The 27,659-nt window shown below is 38.3% G+C and overlaps 1 protein-coding gene across 2 annotated transcripts in view; it reads left to right on the top strand.

The window, feature by feature from the left end:
• The window catches only part of RAMP3 (receptor activity modifying protein 3), a 41,884-nt gene that overhangs the window by 7,475 nt on the left and 6,750 nt on the right, over window positions 1–27,659 (top strand). For both annotated transcript variants that reach the window (XM_025896043.2, XM_008920696.4), the window contains exons 2-3: window positions 10,478–10,507; window positions 13,513–13,645. In XM_025896043.2, the coding sequence (XP_025751828.1) occupies window positions 10,478–10,507; window positions 13,513–13,645 (163 nt within the window). The remainder of the gene's footprint in view (window positions 1–10,477; window positions 10,508–13,512; window positions 13,646–27,659) is intronic.

The following is a 27,659-nucleotide window of genomic DNA, read 5'->3' as shown; positions in this document are numbered from 1 at the left end:
TGTGACCCTGAAGCCCATAGACGGTCCCACACCAAAACATATGGATACCCAAAGGAGGTTGTGACCCCATAGGAAGTTCACACTGAAACAGGCTCCTGGCAGGACTTAAAACCTTGTGGAAAGACACACATTGGAGCAGTTTGTGAAGAACTGCAGCCCGGGAAGGACTTACACTGGAGACGTTTGTGGAGAACTCTCTCATGGGAGGGACTCCATGCTGGAGCAGGGGCAGAGTGTGAGAAGTCCTCCCTCTGAGGAGAAAGGAGTGACAGAGCCAATGTGATGAACTGACTGCAGCCCCCATTCCCCGTCCTCCTGCACTACTTGGGGAGGAGGGAGATAGAAAAATTGGGAGTGAAGTTGAGTGTGGGAAGAAGTGAGAGATAGGGGGAAGGTGTACCAAGATTCGGTTTTATTCTTCATTACCATACTCTGATTTTAATGGGCAGTAAATTAAATTAATTTTACCAAGTTGAGTCTGTTTTGCTCATGGTGGTAGTTATTAAGTGATTTCTCCCTGTCCTTATCATGCCCCATGAGCCTTTTGCTGTATTCTCTCTCCCCCTGCCAGCTGAGGAGGGGAGTGATAGAGCTTCTTGATGGGCACCTTGATGGTCAGCCATCCCAGAGCTCAAAAATGTGCAGATCTGAAGATCTTAGGAGCCTACTCTTCAGGGTTGATCATCTTCACTGTTTCAGCCTGGTGGCACAAATAGTGATAAATGATTTCTTCACACCCTAGCAATTCTCTTAGCTTAGGAAGAAATAAAGAGTAGCATTTTTCTGTACAATGTTAGCCATTTCTGGTTTTCCATACTTGTTAGCTGGCATATTCCTAGCACATCTTAAGTTTTGCATGTATGTGTAAGCACTACTCAACTGCTGTTGCTGAAATGTCTTTTGGTCTTGGACTGGTTAAGAAAACATCGTACTTTTAAAATTTTTCTTAGTATAATACTGAAATGAAAGAAAAACAGGATAGAAATTAGTAATGATTATAAAGAAAACTTGGAATTTAAAAGTTTTACTGCCTTGTTACTGTAACAATGATATACATAAAGTAAGGTTTTTATGGAGTCATTGCTTCTAATACTTTGTTTCCATTACACAGGAGTAGTTGCAATCAACTTTCAGTACGGTGTTAACACATGAAGGTAGTAGATGGGGGAGAGAAGAAAGAGAAGTTTAAATCTTTCACTCTCATAACACCTCTCTCCTTTAGTGACACATGCCATTTGAAAAACAAATCAAAAGAACTCTGTTAAAAAACATGAAAGTAAATACAAAAAGTGCAAACTGAGGAGCACTGGGTTCTGCATGAGCAGCCAGATGCCTTGTTGGCTGGGTGGTGTGCCTTGGAGGCAGATACCTGGGAATTTGTGCTTCTCTGATGTTCAGTTCTGGTCCTCAGATCCACTGAGAGGAATGATTTACTGCAGTAACTTGACCTAAGTAATTTCCTGTACCAGAATCTGCTGCTTTGTAGTTTCCTATGTGGATATACATCCAGAAGAAATTGTGGTGTGCATGGTGATCATGGTGCCATGCTGTGCTGGCAAGGATCTGTTTCAGTGTTTATTCATTGGAGGAAGGATGCTATTGTGAAGAGCCGCTCACATCTGATCTGACCAGGTACATACACAGAAGTATAGGTAGACGTGCGAAGCTCTGAAGTTTTGTCAGTGTTTTATTGCTCTTGTTCTTCATGGCAACATGTCATTTAAAATAATCTGTGATCATGTAGGTGAGTATCCAGAGCTCTGGAGCCCTGATAGTCATGCTGGGCTACTGAAGAAAAACAACCCAGATATGAATGGTCAAGCCAACTTTTTACTTCATGGTAGGCATAGAATTCACAGAAAACATGACTTCACTGCAATTATGTTGATGTGATGCTTTTACATAATATTGTAACAGCATTAGGAGTCTGGGAGAGCACTACATGCATCAGCAAGAGAAGATGGATGTTCAGGGTGGGGATTTTTGTTGTCTGGTCAGAAAAAGAAAAAAAAAAAACATTTTCCCAGGCCTTCTATAATGGTAATGTCTTGATTTAAATGTTCTACTTGTCAAGGGAAGAAGGAACTTTTAATGTCTTCAAGTATCCCATGGTTTTAAAGACTTCCTCAGGAGGGAGTGTGCAGTGACCCTTGTCTGTGAAACATTTATAGGTCATTTCCCCTTCTCAAGGTTATTAAAAAAAATAATTGCTTGACTTCGTTTTCAGACTACTCCACAGAAGCAAACTGGAGTCTTTACTGACCTTGAGAGACTAGTGTTTTACACGCTTTCACAGGTGGTTAGGTATGGAGTAAAGTCAGTATTGTGCTGACCTTATGTTTCCTTATTATAGGAAAACCTTATGTCACATCACTTTTTTTTTTTTTTTTGCGTCTTTTCCTGCCTTTTCGACTAATGACAGGCAGTTGAGTTACAATAACAAGCAACCATTAGATCAAATATGTACTTCCAGGTGATCAGTGGTACAGTGTCAGACTGAGGTCCTGGATGCAGGTGGCCAGTTTCAAGGGCCGACACACTTCTGATGTGGTCTGGGGTATGTGTGTCTCTCAACAGTAATTGCAAGCTATCTCACCTTTGGGGGGGAATGAATCTGAACTATGCTGCCTCATTAGTTGATGTACCTTTCCCATAAATTGCACAGCTGACACAATTCACAGTTATCTTCTGGGCAGAGAGATCATGTTCTTCCCTTGCTTTGGTAACATTTTCTGAGAGAAAGAGGTAGTGGTGAAACAGAGGTCATGGCACCAGACTGCTGCTGGCTCACACTGTAGATAAGAGTGATACTGGTTCCTGCTTGTGACCTTAGACAGATTTCCTACTAGTTCTGTCATTGTTTCCGTAGTTCATGTAAAATGGAGACCTCAGTAGTGATACCTCACAAGGCTATAATAAATCTGAAGAAGTACAGATGTTTCAGGAGTGAAAAAAAGGAACTTTCAGTTGCTAGGTGTGTTTATCTGTAATCATAAATTATGAAGAGCTGTGATCTGGTTGTTTTAGACATTATACTTTTATGTGGCAACTACAGTACACCAAGACTCAGAAGATCAGGTCTTGCAGGCAGAAGTTAGATGAAAACAAGGAGTACAAAGCCTTTGGAAGGCCTGTACATTGTAAATAACAGTCTTTGCCTTGTGTTCTGGGTAACAAACACACAAGTGAATTCAGTGAATTTGAGTTTGTTAGGAAAGCTGTTGTGCTTTGTCTCTGCTGACTGTAGGCATCTTCCAACGCATGTAGTCCTCTGGAACTCTCTTTCAGACACCTTAAATCGTAGAATTGTAGACTATCCTGAGTTGGAAGGCACCCACAAGGATCTTCGAAGTCCAGCTCCTGACTCTGCACAGGACATCCCCAAGAATCACACCGTGTGGCTGAGGGTGTTGTCCAATTGCTTCTTGAATTCAGACAGGCTTGGTGCAGTGACTGCTTCCCTGGGGAGCCTGTTCCAGTGCCCAGCCACCCTGTGGGTAAAGAACCTTTTTCTAATATCCAGCCTAAACCTCCCCTGACACAACTTCATGCCATTCCCTCGGGTCCTGTCACTGACCACCAGAGATAAGAGGTTGGTTCCTGCCCCTACACTTCCCCACATGAAGAAGTTGTAGACCATAATGTAGTCTCCCCTCAGTCTTCTCCAGGCTGAACAAGCCAAGTGGTCTCAGCAGGTCATCATATGGCTCTCCCTCTACACCCTACACTGTCAGCAAAACCTTTGACACCATTTCCCACAGCATTCTCCTGGAAAAGCTGGCAGCCCACAGCTTGGACAGATGCACTCTTTGCTGGGTTAAGAACTTGCTGGATGGCTGGGCCCAGAGAGTGGTGGTGAATGGTGCTGCATCCAGTTGGTGTCTGGTCACTAGTGGTGTCCCCCAGGGATTAGTATTGGGACCAGTCCTATTCAATATCTTTACTAACGATCTGGACGAGGGGATTGAGTCTGGACTCAGTAAATTTGCAGATGACACCAAGTTGGGTGCAAGTGTCAGTCTGGGGTAGGGCAAGAGGGCTCTACAGAAGGACCTGGACAGACTGGTCCGGTGGGCCAAGTCCAATGGTTTGAGGTTCAACAAGGCCAAGTGCTGGATCCTGCACTTTGGCCACAACAACCCCATGCAGCACTTCAGGCTTGGGACAGAGTGGCTGGAAAGTGGCCCAGTGGAGAAGGACCTGTGGGTGCTGGTTGACAGCTACTGAAGATGATCCAGCAGTGTGCCCAGGTGGCCAAGAAGGCCAATGGCATCCTGGTTTGAATTAGAAATAGTGTGACCAGCAGGACCAGGGATACGATTCTCCCCCTGTACTCCGCACTGGTTAGGCTGCACCTCAAGTACTGTGTCCAGCTCTGGGCCCCTCACTTCAAGGAAGACATTGAGGTGCTGGAGCAGGTCCAGAGAAGGACAATGTTGCTGGTGAAGGGTTTAGAGAGTAAGTCATATGAGGAGTGGCTGAGGGAGCTGAGGCTGTTTAGCCTGGAGAAGAGGAGGCTCAGGGATGACCTTATCACTACTTGAAATAAGGTTGTAACCAGGTGAGGATCTGCCTCTTTTCTCTGGCAAGTAGGGACAGGATGAGTGGATATAGTCTTAAGCTGTGCCAGAGGAGGTTCAGGATGGACATTAGGAAGAGTTTCTTCACAGAAAGAGTGGTTAGATGTTGGAATGAACTGCCCAGGGAGATGATGGAGTCACCGTCCCTGGAGGTGTTTAAGGAAAGACTGGATGTGGCACTTAGTGTGTTGTTGTGTGTTTAGTAGACAAGGTGATGTTTGGTTGTAGGTTTGACTCGATGTTCTCAGAGGTCTTTTCTTCTAATCTAATTCATTCTGTGATCTTTGTAGCCCTCCTATGGATGCTCTCTAAGAGCTTTGTTTTTCTTATGTTGTGGTGCTCAAAACTGCACACAGTTGTGAGGTGAGGCCACACCAGCACAGAGCAGAGAAGAAGAATCACCTTCTTCGACTGGCTGGGGATGCTGTGCTTGTTGCTGAATGTCATCTTTAAACAGTTTCTAATGCTGTGGATTTCTTTCTAGTCTAGACACAAAGGTACTCCTCTTACTCCTCTTCAGTTTTACTCCCTGGAAGGATGAATCTCTAGTCTAGGATCACATTTGTGTATACCACTTTTGAAAAAGTGTGAAGAGAGTTTACTTAAAGCTATTAATTCTGCTGTTGGAATATTTAGTTGATCCACTGTCTAAAAGTCAGTGGCTGTATTTTATATTTCAGCTACACAGTGCTTCATCAAAAACATAGCAGGACAGAAAAGAGTTGAAAACATTGTTACATTTCAGTCTGAGTCACACAACTTCTAGTACAATACAGATCTTAGTGTACATCTAAGTAATCCCCTCCACAAGTCTGTTGTTGAACTGGTATTATTAATTTTATTATTTATTTAATAAATTGACATCTCTTAATAGATAAATTAAAATATTTATCTATTAATAAATATTATTTAAAGCACTTCTCATATGTTTATTTAAATAAGACATACTTCTTTCAAACAAAGTAGCAGAAAACCTATCCAACACTTCTTGAAGTAGACGTAGACTGTTCAGAAATTGTGGAGCAATATTAATATGCTGCCAGCAGTTATTTAAGGACTTCAGAAAGCAATATAATGGACAATAATTTGTATTACTGGTCTGAAAAATTCGCTGTTGAAGCATAAGTTCAGGGTAATGGTCACATTTCTTTGCAGTCACTGGAAACCTGGGGAACTCTGAACTAACATGGGTCTGAACAGTTGATGCCCTCAGTAATTCCCTGTTGATTTGCACCAATGGAATGAAAAAGGTTAAGCTGCTTTCTTTCATGCTTTTCTTGCTCTGCAGGAAGAAGACTAGTGTCCAAAATGGTTAACTGTCTGAAATTACCTTAACAATTCAAAAGCAATAATGTCGTGCCTCAAACTGCAATAAAATACAGCATTGAACTGCACTTTTAGTTTTGGATGTTACATTTCCGTGGCTATATATGCATGTTCTGTGCAGTTGACACAAGGGGATAAAAAGAATATTAAAAAGGATTCAGCATCAAAGAAGGAGGTACTGCAAAGCCGAGTTCTGCTAAGCTCTCTAGCTAACTTCTTGGATATAGGAACAGATCAATGCACCCTGCCAGCAGGATTACCTTGCTTCTGCCACTCCATGTGGTGAGGCATGTTTTTTCCTGGGTGAATTTTGAATGCAAGTGTAACACTTCTCTCAAGTACGGTATTTATTGCAAACTTCTGTTTATTCCCAGCATCCTTCCTTTGTGTTGAGTTCCTGTCATTGCCTGTCTCTGTGAACTTTGGTTGCCTCATTTCCTTGGCTGCTTTCACACTGTGATGATTTTCTTCCATTCTGTCCCTGTCCCACTCCTCTTATGAAGTGTCAAAAGGACAGGCAATAGCTGAGAACAAAAGATGACCTTCTGAGCCATACTTATTGTAGAGAGAGTTATTTAAAGGCTGGCAGGTGGGACTTTAGTTTTTGTACCAATAACATTATTTTTCCTTTCTGTGCTTTTATAGTAGCCTCTAAACAGGGACCTTTCTGGGCTTTCCCATCAAGTTTCAGGATTTGTTAGCCTATTCAGAGTCTGTAGTGTCTGGCCATATACATTTGACTTGACCCCAACAGAGGACTTTTAGAGAAGGCTTTGAAAGGCAACCATGCAATGCTTGTGTTAGCTCATCTTTTCCTTCTGTATTCAGACAGACTCCACTGAAATGAGGCTCTTGACCTTATATATGCTCAGGAAACAGATAATAAAGAAACCCTACCACAATTGTAACCAGTGTTTTTTTGATGCAGTAGGATACCTCTTGACGCTGTGTGAGAGCATAGGAGAAGTGATTTCCATGGGAATTCCTTGTGCATTAGATGCCCTGAAGTGTCTATGCATTCCTACCAGAACACCTGTAATGGAATAACTTCAGGTTTACATAAAAGATTGATGAGTTTAACATGATCTTTAATAGCACCTCTGCAACAGGTAACTTTATTTAACATTTAAATATCTGGAGAAGCATTACGCTTCTGTAAAATTGACTTGCTCAGTATTTAAAATCAGGTGTATAAATAAAAAAGCTGTTGATCAGTATGAGAAAAATGATATCAATAGAGTATTAATCTCTCACCTATTTTTCCAACATATCATAAGTGCATGATGGCAGAGCAGCAGTTACCTTTTCAAACTGCGGTTTTAGTTGCTTTCATGAACTGTATGTCATGACAGTTCTTGCATAGCTATGTGCTGCTGTCATTGAAACTTCAGGTTCTGCAGACAGACAGCTGTTTGTTTAGTACATAACTTCCAATAGAGATCTGATGTCCTGATGTAGTTAAAGATTAGATGATGGTAATTGGCAGGATTGTCTTTAAAAAGAGGTATAGAAGTAGCTTCTTGGCATGAGGTTTAACTTCAGGTCATTACATGTTCTTTTTTTTCTTATGAAAATTATAATTGAAAGAAAAGAGGTTTTGAATCAGACTTCTCAAATTTCAAAAAATATACGTAAGATTATACAGCTGTAATTGTTGGTGCAAAACTGTGTACAGGAGTTTTGTCTGGTAAAATGAGAATTATTCTGAAAAAGTATAAGAGCCACTCAAAAATCTTACGATCCTGTCAGTAATAGCAGTATCTTGAAGAAACATTCAGGCAAGGGAAAATTATAACATTTCCCTCTTATATACTTACACAAGATTTTCAGAATTATTCTTAAAATGTGCTTAGAGAAATGTGCAGTAGGAAGAACACACAGCAATTCATATGCTGCTCCAGATTTATAAAGTGGTTGTACGACAGACATTCAGTGCTACTTTTAAGCCTCTGGGAAAAATACCCGTGAATAATAACAGTATAGGAGAAAAATAAACATTGAGAAATATTTTTCCATTTCACAGAAGTTTATATAGTTGAGAAAATTACAGGGCAGTTACCCTGTCATGTATCTCAGTAGTGAATTAACATATTTCTGTTAATCTCATTCTTAACTCCCTTTTTAGTGTCAGAAGAAGGTCTTTTTACAAAAGGAGAGTAAAGAGTAGATAATAGGAGGCTGTAGTGAAGTTCTAGGAATGGATTTTCTATTTTTTCATATACAAGATTTTGAAGCAGGTTGTTAATAGAAAACTGGTGGATTTTTTCTCAGTTTTCCTATTTTCTATTACTCTCTCCTATTTTGATTATCTTTTGTTTTTCTTTCCAAAAGCCCTTCAAACCTATTTTTTCTCGTCTTTCATTTGATGATACTTTCCTTCGTCTCTTGGTCTGGCTCCAACCTGGTTGGTCTCTTTGCATCTGATTTGGCTAATACTAGGGGCGATCATACATGCCACTGTAGTGCATGGAGAAAAAAAAATGTTAAAGGCCATTGCTGTGGTCCCTTATTGACATGATTTAGCCTGCAGGCAGCTTGTACAGTTAAACTGAACCTACTTTTCTTTCCCTAAATGTGGGTTCAGGTAGGAGTGCATGGCAACTGTTTTGTTTTGGGATCATGGCAACACCTTCCAATACTGTGACCCATTTTGCTTCCTCTGTGTATCTTCTAATGAGATGTGGTGGCATCAGCCTTTCAAGAAGTAAGAGCTGCTGCAAAGGTCATACTTTTTGTGTAAACTATCACGGCATGCTACGGTCTCCTGATTAAATCTTTTTATGAGTTGAATATCTCAGAACAAAAAAAATAGAGGGGTCTGAATTGGTTTTTTACCCTTCTCTGAAGGTATCAGGAGTCTTCTGATTGAGCATGGGTGCAAAACACCCTGTGATCCTTTATTATGGTCAAAAAAATGCAAAAAGCACATCTTCCTGTGAGCAGGAGGATTTGTGAGCGCTAACCTGTGACGTTTGTCACAGGTTCCCTTGCTGACACGTTGGGAAGTCTGGTTCATTCTAGTTGTAAACCCTGTTTTAGTTGTCTTGCTGTGGTCTCATGAAGATTACTGCAGCAATAATTATGAAAAATCTAGAGCACAGTGATAGGAATTGATACAATAAGAACTGAAGGTGCAGTCTGTGCTCTTTAAAGGGAGTAACTAGGGTAACTGTATATGCCTAGACTGTTTCCTGAGAATGGATGGGCTAGGCTTCATCACAGAGTGTGTGCTTTAATTTGATCTTCAGTCTTCTGCAGTTAAGGCACATTTTCAAGGGAGGATTCAAGAAAAACCTACCCAGAGAATCAAGTATATTTATAAGAGCTAATAACATGGGGAAAAAAAGTGCTCTATTTGTGAAGGAGATACTGCTGTCAGAGTGTATAATGGAGTTTCATCTCTACGTGTTTGGATGCAATGCAATTTTCTGATGTATGGATTCCTGCTCTTCACAGTAATTTCTGGCTCATTAGTAACTAAGACAGAGATTAATGCTTCTCTAGATTAAAAATATGCTCCTTAGAAGGATCTAAATTCTTCTTCCGTGCATGTACCCAATAATTTGCAGTTAACACAGCTGACAGCCTGGCACATCCCAGTGGGGTCCCTCACGGTCTAGGTCAGTGTGATTGGTACTGATATTCTACTACATATATCCTGCTTCATTTTACCGGGGTGACATGTGTTGTATAAACAAGGAGCAGGAGGCACCCATCTATGTGAAATCAGTCATTTAATTTCTGATGCAAGGCTAACACTATAAAATTTGTCAGCAATTTTTTTTTTCGGTGAGACATCAAAAAGAATTGAAGCCACATCCCTCTTAGCTATATTTACAAAATCCTAAGTGTGGCTGGAGCTGTGCAAACACAGTTGGCTTCTGTTGATTTAATCCATCTGGATATACTGCAAATAGCTAATCAGAAGCCTTCTCCTATTGGCACAGTCTGTGTTTCCATTTGGATGCTCTTCTGACATACCTATGCTAGTGTGACATCTGCATGAGAAGCTTAGAGGTTTTGAATGTAATGTTTGTCAAAATGTGTGACTTTACTGTGCAAAAGGTGGAGACTGTGAAACAGAGCATTACATTTCTAAATGAAGAGAGCACACATTTATTATTGTTTGCTTAATTTTAATAGCAAAAGGATTTTTTTTCCCTCTACACATTAGAATGTGTTTACCTATGTTTTGAGCAAATGTGTTACCTTCTCCAACTTTTTCACCCTCAAGAAGCTTAAAGTACAATTTCCCTATCCCTAATCATTAATGTTGGAAACTACAGGAAGGAGTGGTGTGGACAGACCCATCACAAGTCTGAGTGACTCAGCCATTTAAAGAATAGATTAAAAAGAATTTAAAAACATAATGTTCTCTAAATGTTCATTATTCTGTTCAGACACACTCTTTAATACAACTGAAACTAATGTTTGAATGAGCATTTTGAATATTACTTTGAAATCTAAATTATGCTCAAGTTTGCTTGTATCTGCATTAATTCTTTTATATAATAGTATGGAGGTATCTAATTAATCTCTCTTTTTTTTCTTTTTTTTTTTTCCCTTCTTAGTTAATGGTCTAATGACGCTTGGATTCGCAGGTGAGCTTTACTTCAAAAATTCAACTTCTGTTTCTGTTTTGTTAATGGCCACCACTGGAGAAGTGCTTCCATCCTATCTCATCTCAATTAGTCAACTGTCATGCATTTTTTGCAACTGGTCTTGCCCATTCGCTATATGAAGAGAGAGCGTTGTAGTGTTTTGTGAAGGTCATTCTCAATAGTGATGGTTAAACTGTAGAATTATTCATGAATTTGAACCCTATTGGTCAGGGATTTAGACAGAAACTCTTATGACATCAGACTGCTGTCAAATGACTCAGAGTTTTTTTCTATAACCTTGCAAAATACTGAAGATTTATTAAAGAGAGACAACCTAAAATACCAAGGCCATGGCAAATCCATTTAAACACCCTGCTGGGAAGGGATTGGAGCAAATTGTCAGCACACATGACGTAGAGGAGGAGAAACTCGTATTCTGTTGGATTTATAGGGTTATAAATCAAATGATTTAGAATACTCTGGCTGTTTAGAATACTCTGCCAGAAAAGGCAGCTTTGCTTAACTTTTGTCAAAGCGTCAGTGCAGGATTTAAGTTGCCAGCTGTGCAATTTTTGTATCTGGTTTCGAATTTTGCACAGCTTTAGTACTCATCTGCAGATCTAACTGTGGAAAGTATAACTTGTAACTGGTGCAGCTGCCAGATGAATTGACGGGAATGCTTAAATAGGCAGGATCCATGCTATCATGGTAACTTCCTAAGGACAAAATTATGCAGCGTGTTTGGTAATTTTCACGATTTCTATCACTGGTGATTAATTATAGTTCTGACTTTTGCTGGCATGGGTGAAAACTTCATGTTAGCTTTAAAGAGCACTGACAATCAGACATGATGAGGGTGGTAAGATTAGGTCTAGTGAGTTAGCTGTACACCTGGAGAGATTTGTGTAGACTAAGGGTCTCAGGTGCAGCACAGGCTGTCCTGTTGTGGGCCTGCTGCTCTTGGAAAGTATGTGAAAGCATCACAGAGACAGTGTCTGCTCCAGGTAAGGAGTTAGCTGCGATAGCTGGACTTAAATTGCACGGTGCTCCTGCCCAGACTCAAAAGGAGCAGTCTCCTTCATGGCTGAAACGATGTGCACTCAAACCTATTTTACAATCACGTGCACCATTTTGAATGAAGATGTTCAAAGTTTCTGATTGATGGCTGGGTTATGATGTGAAGCCTGAAACATCATCTTGCCTTGGATTTATTTTTTTTTCTAAATAGAAAGGAATGGTAGCATGAGGACTGCTCCTTCCTTCTCATCAAACAAAAGTCTTGCACGGTTTTGATCACAGTTCATCTGGCAGCGTGTTTGGCTGTTACCACACAAAATTAGAACCACTAGCTCTTTTCAGCAATTATGGGATCCTGCTTTCAGAGTAACTAATACAAGGAAAAGAAATACTTTTTCTCCCTGGTGTAAATAGGTTCTCAGTGAAAACATAGGTTCAGAAGAAAAAGGTGCAAGACCTGATTCCACTTAGACTTCTTTTTTCTTAGGATTAAGTGATCTGTTCTCCTTGGCTTTACTCTTGAAAAAAAGCCATTCCTCTGGAGTTCTCAGGAGGATTGCTGTATATACAGGTTTTGTTAGGGTTACAGTTTTGTTCAGGTAAATCCATTTCTCAGATTTATGCTGCTGTGAAAAGAAGAAATTATACTGGGTTTTTTCATGACTAATTTAATTTAGACGTTTGTATTAAATATGTTTATATATATATTTAGTTAATTTTTAATGTTCTACAAAATATATGCGTTTTTTATACAGAACAGTCAAAGTAGTAATATCTGTAAAAGTAAAGCAAGACATACTTAATGATTTAATCAAAAAAAATGTTTCTGCCTTATCAAAATCAAATACATTAATCTGAATAATTTTTTTTAGGAATTTCAATTTTATAAGAAATATAAAAATACTGTTTTTGTATTCCAATGCAGTCATGTGCTGGGTGAGAACAACCTTTGACCTTGACTCTAAATGTTGTGGAGTTGCCATTACTGGGTGAAAAAGGTACAGGCTTGCTCAAGTCAACGTTGACTCTTTCTTTGCAAGTAGCTGTATGCTGTAATTTCAACCGATAATTGTTGGTAATTCATAGAGTCACAGAATCTATGATCATTGAGTCCAACCATTAACTTAACACTGCCAAATTCACTGCTAAAGCATGTCCCTTAGTGCTGCATCTACACGTCTTTGAAATACTTCCAGGGATTGTGACTCAACCACCTCCCTGGGTAACCTGTTCCTGTCCTTTTGGTGAAGAAATTTTTCCTAATATCCAGTCTAAACTTCACGTGACACAACTTGATGCTCTTTCCTCTTTTCTGTCACTTGTTATGTGAGAGAAGAGATCAACACCCACTTGTCTACAACCTCATTTCAGGTAGTTGTAGAAGAGTGATGAGGTCTCCCCTGAGCCTCCTTTTCTCCGGGCTAAACAAGCCCAGCTCCCTCAGCCGCTCGTCATAAGACTTGATCTCTAGACAATTCTTTTAGTGATACACTAAAGAAAAAGTTGCAATTGTGAAAATTCAAGCCCTTTAACTGGTAAGATGCACAAAAGTTTCTGATGTTAGAGTAATTTCACAGTAATATAGTTAGTTGAATGGGAAGCATTTGCGTAAGCTTGAGAAGTGCTTTCTATACTGAAGTGTGTGATCAGGAGATCCAGTTACTTTTTAAGTGAAAATGCAAATGGGCAGTAGTAAATTAGTATGAGTAGAAGCTAAGTAAGATTAGAAAAGTGACTAGATAGGTTCCTCTATGGTAGGTCTAAAAAGCAATACTATATGTGGTAACCTTTCGTATTTTATACTGAGTCATATTTTCAGTAAGTTTATGTAAAGATATGCTTTTTCTGTTTTCTAAAATTGCTCAGAATATTGAATACTAAGTTTGCGACAATGTAAGTGGCAAGCAGAACTGTGTGAGGAGTTTGAGTGAAGTGTTCCTGCTTCTATTTCAGTGTTTTTGCTTTAAGGTGCTTCTGGTTTTACCTAGGTGCACGTCAATGGACTGATCTCTGCAATGAATCTCTCATGTTAGAGAAGTTGCCTGCCTGTGGAAAATCCTTTGAAGAGATGATGAAGAAAGTGGACTCTAAAAAGTGGTGCAACCTGACAGAATTTATCATGTAAGAGTTAGTTTTGGTTTCAATAGTTCTCACCTTATAATGGTGTTTGTCCTTTAAAAAAAGAATAACTTCAAACACTGTAATACCAACATCCTAATATATCCATAATATGTGTAAAATGTTTGTGTTTCAGATAGATTGAAAACCTCCAGTATTTGGTTGCCAGTTGCTGAAGAGCTGAGCTGCAGCTCTTAAGTCCCTGCGCTGTAGCCTCATGCACACAGAGACACCCAGCTCTTAACTCCGAGTGCACAAAATAGACCACTTTATTGAAAACTAACCAATGGAATAATCAATACTATCTGCTATTGTTTTTACCTCAAACAGTTGTGTTTACATTTAATCTATACTTCTGTGCATTTTAGGCAATTGTTACCCAAGTAAATTTTTTTTTTCTGTGAAACTACTAAAGCAATAATGCTTTTAGAATCATGCTGTTCTGTTTTCTCTGGCAGCAATACAGTTCCTTCCTCTGATTTCCTTTTTTTCAGTAAGACGACATTGTTTCAGAAATCCACCTTGTGTGAAATTGCCCTATTCAAATGTAAAGTGATTTGTCTTATTGAACTTGCTGTAGTTTGTTTCCTTACCTGACAGATAGCATGGAGAGAGTGAGCATTACCTAGTCTGTTTGGATGTTTAAAATACTCCAAGACTGACAGTAGTGAGGGTGGCATTATTATTTTCTGTCTCTATTCCTGTTATCTGTTATCTCTATTCCTGTAGTTGGCTGGAGGTATTTAAATATCTCTATAAAGCTGCACACTTCAAACTCTGCTCTGGAGGAAACTCAGAGGGTTTGTGTAATTGGTGGCATTTTTGGCTTTGTAGAGCATCTGCTTCTTAAGACCATGTTCGCTTATGCGTAATGCTTGGTTTTTGGAAGCACTGAGTACTCTCTACACCAGCTGAAATCAGGGGAAATTGCAGGTGTTCAGCACTTCAGAAAATGAGACTCAAGTGAACTAGAGCTGCTGTGGTACAAGCCAGCCTGAAGCAGAGCATCTTCCTGGATGTGAAACTGTGCTAGTGGTGTTTTTGGAGGCTGCTCTGAGGTAGCTACAAGCCATCTGTCGCCACACCTTTTACATTTAACCCTAGGTATATTCTTGTCTTGTATGATCATTGGTCTTGTCTCCTATTTAGTATCACATCATGTGATGCAAGATTTTAATTAGCTGATGACCAACAGACATGATAGATAATAAAATGTTGAACTGCAGTGCTATGTTGCAGCAGTTCCCCAGGACTCTCTTATCACTGACACCTGTGTTGAAATGGTCCCATCTGCTGATAATGTTTCATAATCTGACAGTATATTAACAACTTAGATGCTATTCCTTAGCACATTTATTTGCACATTTATCTACAACCTTGAAATCTTTTAAAGGGTACATTTTTAAAACTCACGGCACTGGAGTAAAAGATGCAGTCATGCAGCTCTCTCCAGCTGAGGGGAAGGGCAGGAGGAGGCAAATCAGCTTGCAGAAATTGCATTCAGATCTGGTAGAGAAATATACATATACAAAGAAAAAGAAATCCTTGCAGTGCTGGTACTGATACATTTCTTTAATAAATAACTGTATGTTATGGAACAATAATTTCAACTTTGCAACTCACCTAGGTACAAGATGTTTTATTTATTTTGATGGAAGCACTGTAATTTTGCTCCATTTTATGTTCTCTACACTTATATTATAGTCACAGAATGAGTTCTTTGCTGATATCTTGTTCATATTGATGTGTCCTTAACTAATGGGACTACTTGTGGCGGAGAAAAGTACCTATAGGAGTCAAAATATTAGATTGTGCCTTTCTTAATGCAGGAAAATAAACAGACAGCTTTTTTCAAGACTTGTGCTAAAATTTCTTCAATAATTTAATGATTTTGGTGCAAGGTTTGGAGGTGACTGAAGTTCAAGTTCTCCTGACTTTCAGCTAAAATTAAGGATCCACCTAGTTTTTATCCTTTCCAATTCCACTGGCCCTTTGGTGTTGTTTTTATTCCCTGTAAAAGAAAATTCCTGCCTTCCTATGGAAATGGTTTTTCTGAAGTTGGTCAGTCTGAGGCTTTGCACATTTTTTTTCAAAAGCAACACCAGAAGAATTCAAGCCTCTTACAGAAGAAAAACCTTTTACATTTTTACACAGTATTCATTTTTTGAAAACTTTCTTTCTATCTCCTCTATTTCAAGTTCTACTTTAGAAGAGAGTAGCAGGAAGAATTTGTTTAGAAATTTATCTTCTGAATCAAGGATTAATCAGGCGTCGTATGTCTGATTACGATTTATAATAAGAGTTCATTGCACTGAAGAAACAGCAGATGTGCACCTACCTTTACAAATTTTACTCTTCTGAGAATAAACATTGTTATTTGATGTCATGTTTATATAAGAAGCATATAGAATCATAGAATGGCCTGGGTTGGAAGGGACCATAAAGATCATCTAGTTCCAATTCCCCCACTCTGGGCAGAGACATATGTAGGCTAATTTATTCCAGATCATTGGAGGAGCCCTGACAGATGAGACAGAAACAATTCTGTCTATGGAGTAATCTGCCAAATTAATGAAAAACTGGTTTATCTAGCCATGGGCACTTAAAAGTTCACATCTTGAAACCTGGTAGTATTAGTTTACACTGATTTTACATATAGCCTCCAGCAGTAACAATTAATCAACCTGGATCAAATAGAGGGTTAAAACTGTGGAGTTTATATAAAAAACCCTGTTTCTTCATACAGTTATTTCTGCATGGCACTTTTCATTTAGAAAGATTTTTCAAAATCTTTGTATCTTATATCAAAATGTAACAGTTAATGGAAATCTGCTTCTTTTCTAAATTCTTTGTTTCACGGAGGAGTTTTAGCTCTTCAGTGTAAATGACTGTCCTCGATTATGAGACTGTAAATAGCAATTATCTGCAGTGCTTCACTGTTTGGCCAAACATTTGTGAGAGATATTACAGTGACTTCAGTTTGTCATAACTTAATTATACTGTAAGATTTTCTGACAGCTCTGACATTTGTAAAAAACTTGTGTTCTTTAAAAAGCAGTGTCTTGACTGATTTTAAACAGATGAAGCTCCTATGTGGCAGCTGGTACTGCAGACCAATATGAGTTTTAGCATCCACAGCTGATATTGATCTTGCTGGGAAAGTATAATGACTGCATATAAACAGTAAAGTCTGAGGTAAAGCTTTACAGAAGCACTGTCCAAAGAAAGTTTTCCTATTGTTTTTGCATTTTTCTATGAGGATTCACAGAGAAGTTAGGATACAAGTACTCTAGGTCAGATGGTCCAAAGATACTTGAAAGCTTAAATATGATGAGGGATCAAAGTAAGATTTTAAAATATTTTAAGTAATTTAGATGTGATGTATTTCAGTGGTTCTTGCTTGGACATCAGAATATGAAGGCCAACCACAAACACCTTACAAGGAGGGTAAAACACAGCTGGAGATATTCATTGACAGAGAAGGGTTTGCCTAGCCACAGTTTTGGTGATGCCTTTGAGTTATTCATAGGGAGCTCTGAAGATGAAAATACAACTCAGTTTAACAGACAGGAAATTATGGTACATGGCAAATGAACTGAAGTGTGGGTGAAAGCTATATGGGGAATTAACAAAAGAAAATATACTTCTCGATTGCCAGAAGATTGGAAATTACAGAAAGGTTTTATTTTTAATGTTTAATATTTTTGATATTTTATATCTGTTTATAATAACATGCATGTTATAAGTTCTGCATTACATATAATAACAGAAGTATTATATTTCTGTATTACCATCTTAATATTTAGCAACTGCATCTGAATATATAAAATCTGCTACCGTCCACAAACCAAAGTCCATTATTAACCATCAGATTTTTTTCACTGTGCTATGTTAAATCCTGGTGTGGTTACAATGGAACTACAGTTGAGAGGCCAGGTATGACTAATTACTGAAGCAAGTGGCCAGATGAAGATGGGAGCACCCAGAGCTGTCTTACATGAACCTGAAAAAATGCTGCTTATTGTAATGGCTTAGATTACTTTCTATTCTTAGCTCATGAAAGGGTTTTCCAAATACTTCTAACTGGATCCTGGAAACAATTTAGCTAGAACAAGCAGTTTCTAAACAAAATTCTGTGTGTATCTTGGGCCTAACCCCTGTGGAAATGTGGGATCACGATGTGCTAATACTGATTATCAGTGGCTTGTTAAGCTTTTGGCCTGCTCCCAGGCACCAGTCTTCTCTCTTCTACATCCCCATTTTCTGAATCTTTATGAGTGTAGTTACTAGCATTTCAGTAATTTTGAGGCCAGAAAGATGGCCATCTGGTCTGCACTGTTGAATAATACAGGCCTTGCAGTCTGCCCAGTAGTCACTATTTAAAACCCTGTAAGAATAAGTGTATATTATGGGAATGCATAAACTCTTTATTTAAAAGATTAGTATTGATTCATTACATCTCTATATATAGATTGTTCCAAAGGGTTTGCTGTTCACAGCCAGAGGAAGATGTGTCTTATTTCTCATCAGTTTGACTCCAGTTCCCAGCGTTTACACCTTATTACATATTTCACAGATACAGTAAAATTCCTTCTTTTGTCAGAAATCCATTTTTCACAAAAATACAAACAAGCCACTTTTAGGTCACCTTTCAATCACTTTTATTAAATTAATATCAAAGTTTTACAGCCTGTCATAATAATGCAGATATTTCAGACTTCTTGAACTCTTGCAAGTTTTCACAAGTTTTCCTTTGGAATTTCAGTAGATTCAGGTCTAGAATTGAATATTTTGCCTAGCAGTAGTTTGTATAGTGTTATGTATTTACTCCCTATTTTTTCATCTAGTCCTGCTGTGTATTCAGCACTTTTCTTCTGCCAAAATATTTAGATATTGCACTAATCCTCCTAGCTACCTAATAATTCTAGGAGGACATGGTTTACAAGCTGTAAATGATTTAAAGTCCTTCTCAGAGTGACTTGCAAGTGTGACATACATTATTTCTGGATCTATCATCTTGCATTCACTAGTGTTAAAATGCATTTTGCTTACATAAATCTGTATTTTTAAGTCATCCAAATCAGTCTTTGAAACTGCACCTACATTTTCTACTCCTTCACCATTTAACATGTTATTTGCATACTTAAACAAAAAGTATGTGTTTGCCTTACTAGGTTGATTAAGATATTGGGCCCAAACTTTTGCAGCTGCACTCCGTTAATGACAATTACTTTTTTATAGTTAGTTTTCAGGTTCCATATATTTTTAGTTCAAAAGCTACCTTTGATTTTTAATGTTTTGGGGGATTTCCCCATGTTTTAAACAACGTTTGGTAAAACCTTCAGTGATAAAAAGTGTTTATAAGGAAGTATGTGGTATCTGCTCACAAAATTTCCAAAAGATTAATTTGAAAAATCTGTAAGACTGTGTTTTAGACTCTGTATATGTATTTCTAGTTGACTGACTGCTCTGAGAGCAAACACTACATAGGTAAGAAATACAGATCTTTATGGTATGTCAATGCAAAAAGCTTTAGTAACAATGTATAACAAAAAAGAGACATACACTTTGATTAGGAAGTTTTACTTAGTTAATCTAACAAGACTTGATAATTTATATTTTAATCTTCACTATTGGGTATTCCTTTGTTACATTCCCTAGAGACAGAGTTATACTAGTTTTTTTTCACACAGTCGTCCAGTAATTCCGTACAAAGATGTCACTTAAAGAAAGCATGTCCAACTACATTGTAGCACATACCAGTCAGCATTCCTGATTTTATTGCATGTATATATGTATGTATATATATGTATATATGTAGAATTAAAGTATTTTCAGTGGTAGCAATAGGGCTAAAGGCATTGCTCTCTGATAATCACATACTTTTTTTGGTTGACATACTGCCAAACACCTCTTCTGTTTAGAAGCATGTGGACCTTGTTATCACTTATTTAGGCTTCCAGCTTTTCTGCAATAAAAATTATTAGGCTGTAAGAATACAGAGGAATAATTAAAGGGTCACTACTGGAATAGCAAAGATGACAATAACAGATATTTGGTCATAGACTTCCTCCTTTCTTCAATTGAAATCTTAGGAGTTGATGCTTGATTTACCTATCTGTCAGAAGGAACCTGTTTTGGCCAGATGCACATTATGCATCTGGGGCCTTGGGTAGCAGACACCAATAATGAACACGAACCTATTGCCATGCCTCAGGAAACGTATCAAAAGGAAATCAGAATGAGGGCAGGATGCTGCATCATTCATTACAGAGAGAGAAATAGTAAGGACAGTATCTTTCTGTCTCTGCTTAGAGTTGATTAGTCTCTCTCTGATGTTATTATGGATAGTGATGGCAAAGGAGGCCAGAAAGTGGTCTTCCTTTCACTTTCCTTTCAGAGGAATGGATGCCTACATATTTTATACTTGTCTCTTGTTGCACACTTAACTCAGTTATAATGCTATGCATCTTGTCACTCCAACAGTCCTCTCTTAAACTGAGTCTCCACATAGGAATGCCAACTTGGAGTTGTCTAAGTGTGTTGCCAAACTAATTTCTCACAGATCCAAAGCAAACTGTGAAGTGCTTTTCTTTATCTGAATCAATAAATGAAGTAACAGTTGTTAACCTAATATCCATATGATAGTGCTTTTATGTAATTTTCAGTCTCTCTAGTCCTCTAGACACTTCCTGAGGGGACACATCAGCCTCAGTAGCTGTTTGCTATTGGACTGAAATGTAGGGTTTGATTGTTCTTGTTGATCTACATAAGTGTCGTCTATTAGACTGGAGACATTATGTTATTTCAAGCCAACACTGTTGTTGCAGCAGTCAGCTCAAGTGTGTAAGGTTGCATATCTGCTAACCCTGAGTGCTCAGAGTCAGTCATTCTGTGTTTTCTGGCCAAGGAGTAGCTGTGGATTTAGAGTCCAAGGGTTAAATAGCAATTTGTGTTTTGGAAGAGAGTTCTAGTAAAGTAGTGCATGTAACACATGTTAGATCTGGCTTTTCTGTTTCAGAAAGAGAATTGGTTGTAACAAACTTTTTCCTACTATCCCTACATTTCTTTTTCTTCATCAAGCCAATGTTGTGAGACATTGGCTGTGTAGCACAGCTTTATGGCACATGTAAGATGTTAAAATTTGTATTTTTCCAAAGTTTTAAATTTCAGTTCTTAGCAGAATAGGGAAGGGCAAAATTTTTCTTTAATTATATATCTGAAGCAGATTCATTGAAAGTATCTGTGTGCCTGATAGAATTCCCTGCTTTGCTGTGATCATGGTCCAAGGTCTGTGCTAACACTGAACAATTTTTTTTTTCTATACAGCTCAGCGTAGTTTCCCCACAAAGCTTTACATGAAAGATGAATTCTATAGAGACAATAGTTTTCAATCCTGTTGAAGATGACAAAGGAGTCCGCCCATGTTCTGTACAGATGTCAAAGATTTGAAAAAGGAATTAAGGAAAAAAATCTGTATGACTAAAGCCAAATTTCATGTAATGCTCTGGAAAAGTAATCCTAAAGCTGTTGCTCAATTTTAAAGTCAATGGGAGTTTTGCCTGTTACAATTTGGCCCAATGAAACTAATCATAAAAGTGCCTAGTTCTCAAAGAAACTTAGTAAAATGTTACATAAAAGAAAGCCAGACGACATTAAGATCAATGGGAAAGCAAACTCTGGAAGAATCATATGCAGTCTAAGATGAAATTATATGCCCCCACTTCTTAAAGCTTGGAGCTAATAACCTCTGCTGGCTGGCTGTGTATGTAAGAACCCTCCAAACTGTCATTTTCTTGGGCAGTTATCTTAAGTTTTTTCATCTTCCCCATTGACTGCTGCAGGAAGCCTGATCTAGATGCTGATTGCATCCAGCTGCTAATGTCAGAACTTCTACAGAAGAAGAATGTACTGGGAAAACCACAGAATCAGAGGATGATTTGGGTTGGAAGGGACCTTAAAGATCATTTGTTTCCAAGCCGTAGGCAGGGACACCTTCCACTAGACCAGGTTGCTCAAAGCCTCATCCCACCTGGTCTTGAACACTTCCAGGTATGGGGCATCCACAGCTTCTCTGGGCAACCTATTCCAGATAGTAAAGAATTTATTCCTTATATCTGATCTAAACCTACCCTCTTTCAGTTTCAAGCCATACCCTGTTGTCCTTTCACTAGGTGCCCTTGTAAATGATCCCTCTCCAGCCCTCTTGTAGGTGCCCTTTAGGTACTGGAAGGCTGCTATAAGGTCTTCCCAAAGCCTTCTCCTCTCTAGGCTGAACAACTCGCCACTGGTCTCCACTTGAGCATTGAACCACTGACTGCACCTCTTTGAGTGTGACCATCCAGCCAATTCCTTATCCACCGAGTGGTCCATCTGTCAAAACAATGTCTCTCCATTTAGAGATAAGGCTGTTGTGTGGGTCAGTGTCAAATGCTTTGCACAAGTGCAGGTACATGATGTCAGTTCTTCTCTTATCCACCAATGCTGTAACCTTTTTGTAGAGAAGGCCACCAAATTTTCCAGCTACAATTTGCCCTTAGTGAAGCCATGTTGGCTGTCACCAATCACCTTCTTTTTTCCGTGTGACTTAGCATAGTTTCTAGGAGGATTAGGTCCATGATCTTGCTGGACACCAGGGTGAGACTGACTGGCCTGTAGTTCCTTGGGTCTTTGTTATTTCCTTTCTTAAAAATGGGGGCTATATTTCCTCTTTTTCAGACAGTGGGAACTTCACTAAACTGCTGTGGCTTCTCCAATGTGACATATAGTGGCCAGGCCGCTTCCTCTGCCAGTTCTTTCAGGACCTGTGGATGCATCTCATCAGGTCCTGTGGACCTTCAGGTGCCTTAAATTGTTTTGAACCTGATCTTCTCCTACTATGGGTACTTGTTTGTTCTCCAAGTCCCTTTGCCTTCTGTGAGTTGAGCAGTGTGACTGGGGAATTTACCAGTGAAGGCCAAGTAAAAAAAATAATTGAGTACCTCAGCCTTCTCATTTCCCAGTTAATCACCTCTTTTGTTTCCTTCCAGATAGGGTCCAGATATTCCCTAGTATTAAATCTCAGTAAAAATCACTAGTAAAAAATAGACAAACCACTGGGCCTGTTTTGCAGCTAAGGTGAGGCTCTGATTCGTGTGAGCTAATATGTTCCCACAGTAATGATCTCATAATTAGAAAGCAGACATCTTTGATTCATTCTTTTCAGCGTTATCAGAAAAGTATCAATTTTGGATTTTTGTGTGTGATTTTCTCCCATGAAAGACAACCTGGGGCTGCCTGAAACTGGACCTTTGAGTGACCACCGCATGTGATCTTAGGTCCGGAAGAATACTGATTAAAGGACGTCCCACTCTTCCTCAGTTGTGTCATGTAGGAGGGACATGTCTGTATTTGTGTTAGGGTCTGTATCCCTGTAGACAGACTAGTACATTGGTTATGCTTTACCTTGGACCAAGTCAGGATAAAAATGCTGCAAATCACAAATATGCTTGCATGACAGAAGGTCGTTGTATTGTTGCCTGATCTGCTGCTTATTTTCTGCAATGTTTTTGCCTAAAGTTCTGTATGTGTCCGAAGAGTAATTCCTTTTTTTTCCCCTGAAGATTTGCTGAGAAGGGGAACCAAAATTCCTTATTTAGCTTGCTGTAAACCCTTGCAGTTTTGTCAGTTCAGATTTTGTAGAAGAAAGTATTCTTTGTCAGCTTAGTGTCTCTGTGAAGGAAGGTTGAACAAACCTGCACTTTGTGTGGCCTCATGTCAGTGTAGCTTATTTACCATTAAGTGTTGTGGGATGTAGAAAAAGGACTGGTGTGGTAGATGCTAGCATTTGGTCTTCTTTGGTAGGATCGTCTTTCTTTGAGCTTCTTATAGATACAGTTGTTGCATTTTTTTAAGCTCTCAGCAAAATGCAAATAATACTGATATTTAATCCTTTCTAACTACCTTTCTTTCACCTTTCTGCGTATAAAAACATACAATAATTTTGTATTAAAAAGCCTTCTAAAATCTCCTAGTGGTAATGGCAGCAGTGGCAAAATCAGGCTGGTTACCCCTGAGAACCTATTATTTTCCTTCTGTGACTCATGCTTTTCTTTTCAAAAGCAGAGTAAAGCATCTTATAAATCAGTTAAGTGTGAACAAGTAAAACAATGGAAAAGAATGCCGTATTTGAGCGGTTGTGTTGCCATCATTCTGGTAGCTGACAATAGCAATTTTTCATTGCAGAAATGGTAATATGTGCCATCTATTATTTGAAAAATTGGGAATGAAAGAACACTAAAGTTCATAAAGTCTCACCAAATTGCCTGGTACAGAGCTATGCTGAGAATGTGTACATTCACGTGCTGTTTGGGATCAACTGTTCTAGACACAAGTTGCTGTGAAGTTAATGCAAAGTCACAGCTTGCCCTTGAATGGGGCTATAGTAGAATATCTTTAAGAGGAACTGTATTTCAGGTCAATCTCCATTACTTTCATATGAATATATGAGCTTTGGTTTACGTTATGTAGATAAGAATATGTCCTGATGCATATGAATAAAGTGGTTACTTTGAATTCAGACACCAGGGTTCAACACGAGGCAAGAATACTTCATTCCCCTATAACTGCTTTCCTCTTGATAGATGAAGAGGCTGAAATATGGTTTCTTAGTGCAGTTACAATCTTTGCCTTTACTACTAGGAGAGGCAAATTTTATACAATCCATGACTGTGAAAATAAAATGTATATTTGATAACTCCAGGTGAGGCACTGAATAGGCTTATGGCTTTGGATACTCATTTCTAATATTTTTTCTCTCTGTAGTGCAGTTATAGCAATGCATTCCTAAGTCTGTGTCTGCTGTGACCAGGTTATGTGATGCAGAAGAGTGGTGAAAAAACATTCCTAGATGTTGAATTTTTAATGAATCATTCTGACTTCTGAATTTTAATGCTGTATTAAGAACACTGCCATTTATGAATTCTGTGCCGACCTGCAGACCACTTTGCTTACAAATGCAAAGTAGACACTTTGTTCTGCAGCATATTGTAGACATAGCTATGCTACAAACTACAAAATCTTATCAACTTTTCAGCTGATGAGATTTCTTGGGTTTTCATTTTAGACACCGAAAAATCTTGCTTTTTGCAAATTAAACCTTGCTTTGAAGAACTCTCTTGAAACCAGTATATGGGTTTTTAATGTAGAGGATAAGGAGAAAACTGACAATCTTTGGGGAGGCTGCTGAATTAAATACACAAACTACCAAGAGCTCAGATTTGGTGAACTAAAACTATGCATTTGTTATTTATACCACAATATGTGTTGTAATCGCAGTCTACAAAAGCCACAGTTCAGGAATACCAGTGCTGAGGAATGGGGAGAAGAGAAAATGATTGGCGTTTGTTCTTCATCAAAGATAATTGTTTCTTTCTTGTTAAACAACAGGAGATATTGGGTCTTCCATTGAAAAAACAATGATGACCATATCATTCCAGAATAGTGTGCTTTTTCAGCCCATTCTCCATCTCTTCAAGGTTTTTAAGAACTCAAACCTTTCTGTTCTTAAGTTTACAAAGTATTTTGCAAATCTTTATGAAGTTTTGTCAGTGTGAAAAAAGAGGAGGATCTTCTGAGCCTGCTGCTATGTAGGAAAAAACCTACCTTTTCATTACCAATAGCTGAAAACTTTTTAGTTTTTAATATCAGATTTCAGTTGTTCAAGTGGTTTTTTTCAGCAAGTTTTAACATGTTATATTTATTTCTCATGAGTCTTTGTTTCAAAAAGAGAGTGAAATCTGGCATTTGCCAAGAGGTCACTGATGTAAACATCAATATTTTCTTCTTGAAGTTCTAAAAGAGTTTTCAACATTGGTGAAGTTAAGGCCCCCAAAAAACACCAGTTACAATATTTTAGCAAGGGTACTGTAAACCAAACTGGTGTGTACTGCAGTAGATCCTCAGACTAATGGCTGGTAGCTTGCACTCACAAGGTGGCATCAGTATGTCAGTGCTTACATTACAGAGTCAATTAACAAATAGTTAGAGATATGAGAATATAATAATCCTAATGAGTAAAGTCTCTTGCAAAAAATAATGTAAGCAATTTAGAGGTGATGTTGGAAAGCACTCTGCTGTTAAATCTCAGGACTGTCAGCTGATATGGCCTTTCAACACCTTTCCTGACCTTTTTGAAATTTACTATGATGAGATCAGTAATAGAAAACAGTCTTCATGGAGCTTATTATTAAAGGCTTTATTTCAAAATAAGCAATGCATAAGATTTCTGTCTAAAGTTGCTTAGTGGTAAAATAATATGGCATAACTTGATAGGCTGGTATGAATTATGCAATGCATATATAATGGACAGTATATTTTTAGATTCAATGAAAACAGAAAGATAAATGTGTTATGAAAATGAAAACTTAATACAAACTTTTCTGTTTCTTCTGTTCTGGTTTGCAAAACAGTTTCTATATTCTTGTTTTCTAAATGGATCAACCATAAACATAAAATAACAGATTAACTCATCAGAGAGAAAAAATAGATTTTCTTGCTCCAGACTACCTGTGGTATTAGTCACGTGGTTAACTGTTGGACTCAATAAGAAGTAGAATAAACTCAGCAGATTCAGGAGCTGAGAACCAGCTACCTCTCCCAGGTGACAGTCTCAAGATGCTGGGCCCCTCGGCTCCTGATCTGGAGACAGTCTTACTGAACATCATCCAAAATCTCCTGACATAATAATTTTTGCACCTTCTTAGGAGACTGCTGACTTGCCCTTAAGCAACTCCAAGGAGTATTGCAATGCTCAAATATTTCATAAACAGTTGTGGATAAGGAGTAGGGCCCTTTGGGTCCACCATTGGCTTCTGTTGTGTGTATGACACGTTGGAACAGTCTCAGGAAGCCACAAAGCACAAGACGAAGTTAGTAAGGAGAGGGCATATGTCTTTAGCATCACAAGTAAGAGGGAAAGACATAAGAAAGGAAAAAATCCAATGGTGTACGTGCTGTTCTGTCAAGGTCATGTTAAAACATAATCATGTACTTCAATAGTAGTTAAGCAGAACTTTTCTGTATTAGGGTCTTCCTCTGTGCTATACCATAAATTAATTTTTAATATTGTTACTTTTCCTCTGATTCTATGGTTAATTTTTCATCAGTTTTGGTCTTGTTTGTGAACTCTCCATGCATAGATTGCAATTTTAAAGAATACGTTTACTAGGCAAAACTACAAAAATAATTTATTCTTTAACTGAAGCTTAAGATCTGTAACTAATGGCCTGATTTTTGTTTCCCGTTATTTGTGCTCCACTTGGAAAAGAACACTCTCCTCCCAGAGCAAGTGGCTTTTGTAATGGCAGGAATTTTACTAGTGTGTATAAACCCCATTTTCCATAAGTAATCAGAAAAAATGAACATTCTTTACATGATCATAAAAATTATGTATTCATAAACCAGGGATATGGAAATTATGATGAAAAGTTCAACTTTAGAAGTAAATTAATTGTTTGTGTTTGGTTTTTTTTTTTTTTTCCTTTTCAATCTGTGGAGATGCTGCAGTGGGTGTTTCTAAAGTGTAGACATAATTGAGCCTTGATTTCTATTTCACAGCTGGATATCACCAGATAATTCTCTCCTCTCTTTCCACTTTAAGTACTGTGGTGTTATAAAAGGCTTGTGCTACTTTGGACTAAGTGAAATCTAATAACAGCTTCCACTCAGTAGATGACACTTGCATATCCTTTAATATCCTCTTAGAAATAGAAAAAAGCAGTTATTTGTAGATGTAAGCTGCAATGAGGGAGAAGGGATCTTCTGTTATTTCTTTTCCTGTGAGTTTTTGTCTGTTGGTCAGAAAAATTACTGTCTTCACAGGTGTTTGTTTTGAATGGCTCTCTGGAGGCACAGCTGTGTAGCACTGATCTGGATTAGAGCCACATTTTCCCTGTTTGCCTGTCAGCTTGGTTCATCTAGACAGAAAGGAAAGCTGCATTTTAGGGTTTTCAGTTAGATTTATTCAATGATTTTTCAT

Source organism: Manacus vitellinus, unplaced genomic scaffold (genome assembly GCF_001715985.3).
Source record: "Manacus vitellinus isolate BGI_N305 unplaced genomic scaffold, ASM171598v3 scaffold_55_pilon, whole genome shotgun sequence".
Taxonomy (NCBI): domain Eukaryota; kingdom Metazoa; phylum Chordata; class Aves; order Passeriformes; family Pipridae; genus Manacus; species Manacus vitellinus.
Note: the sequence above shows the minus strand (reverse complement) of the source record. Positions and strands in the feature narration are given on the sequence as shown.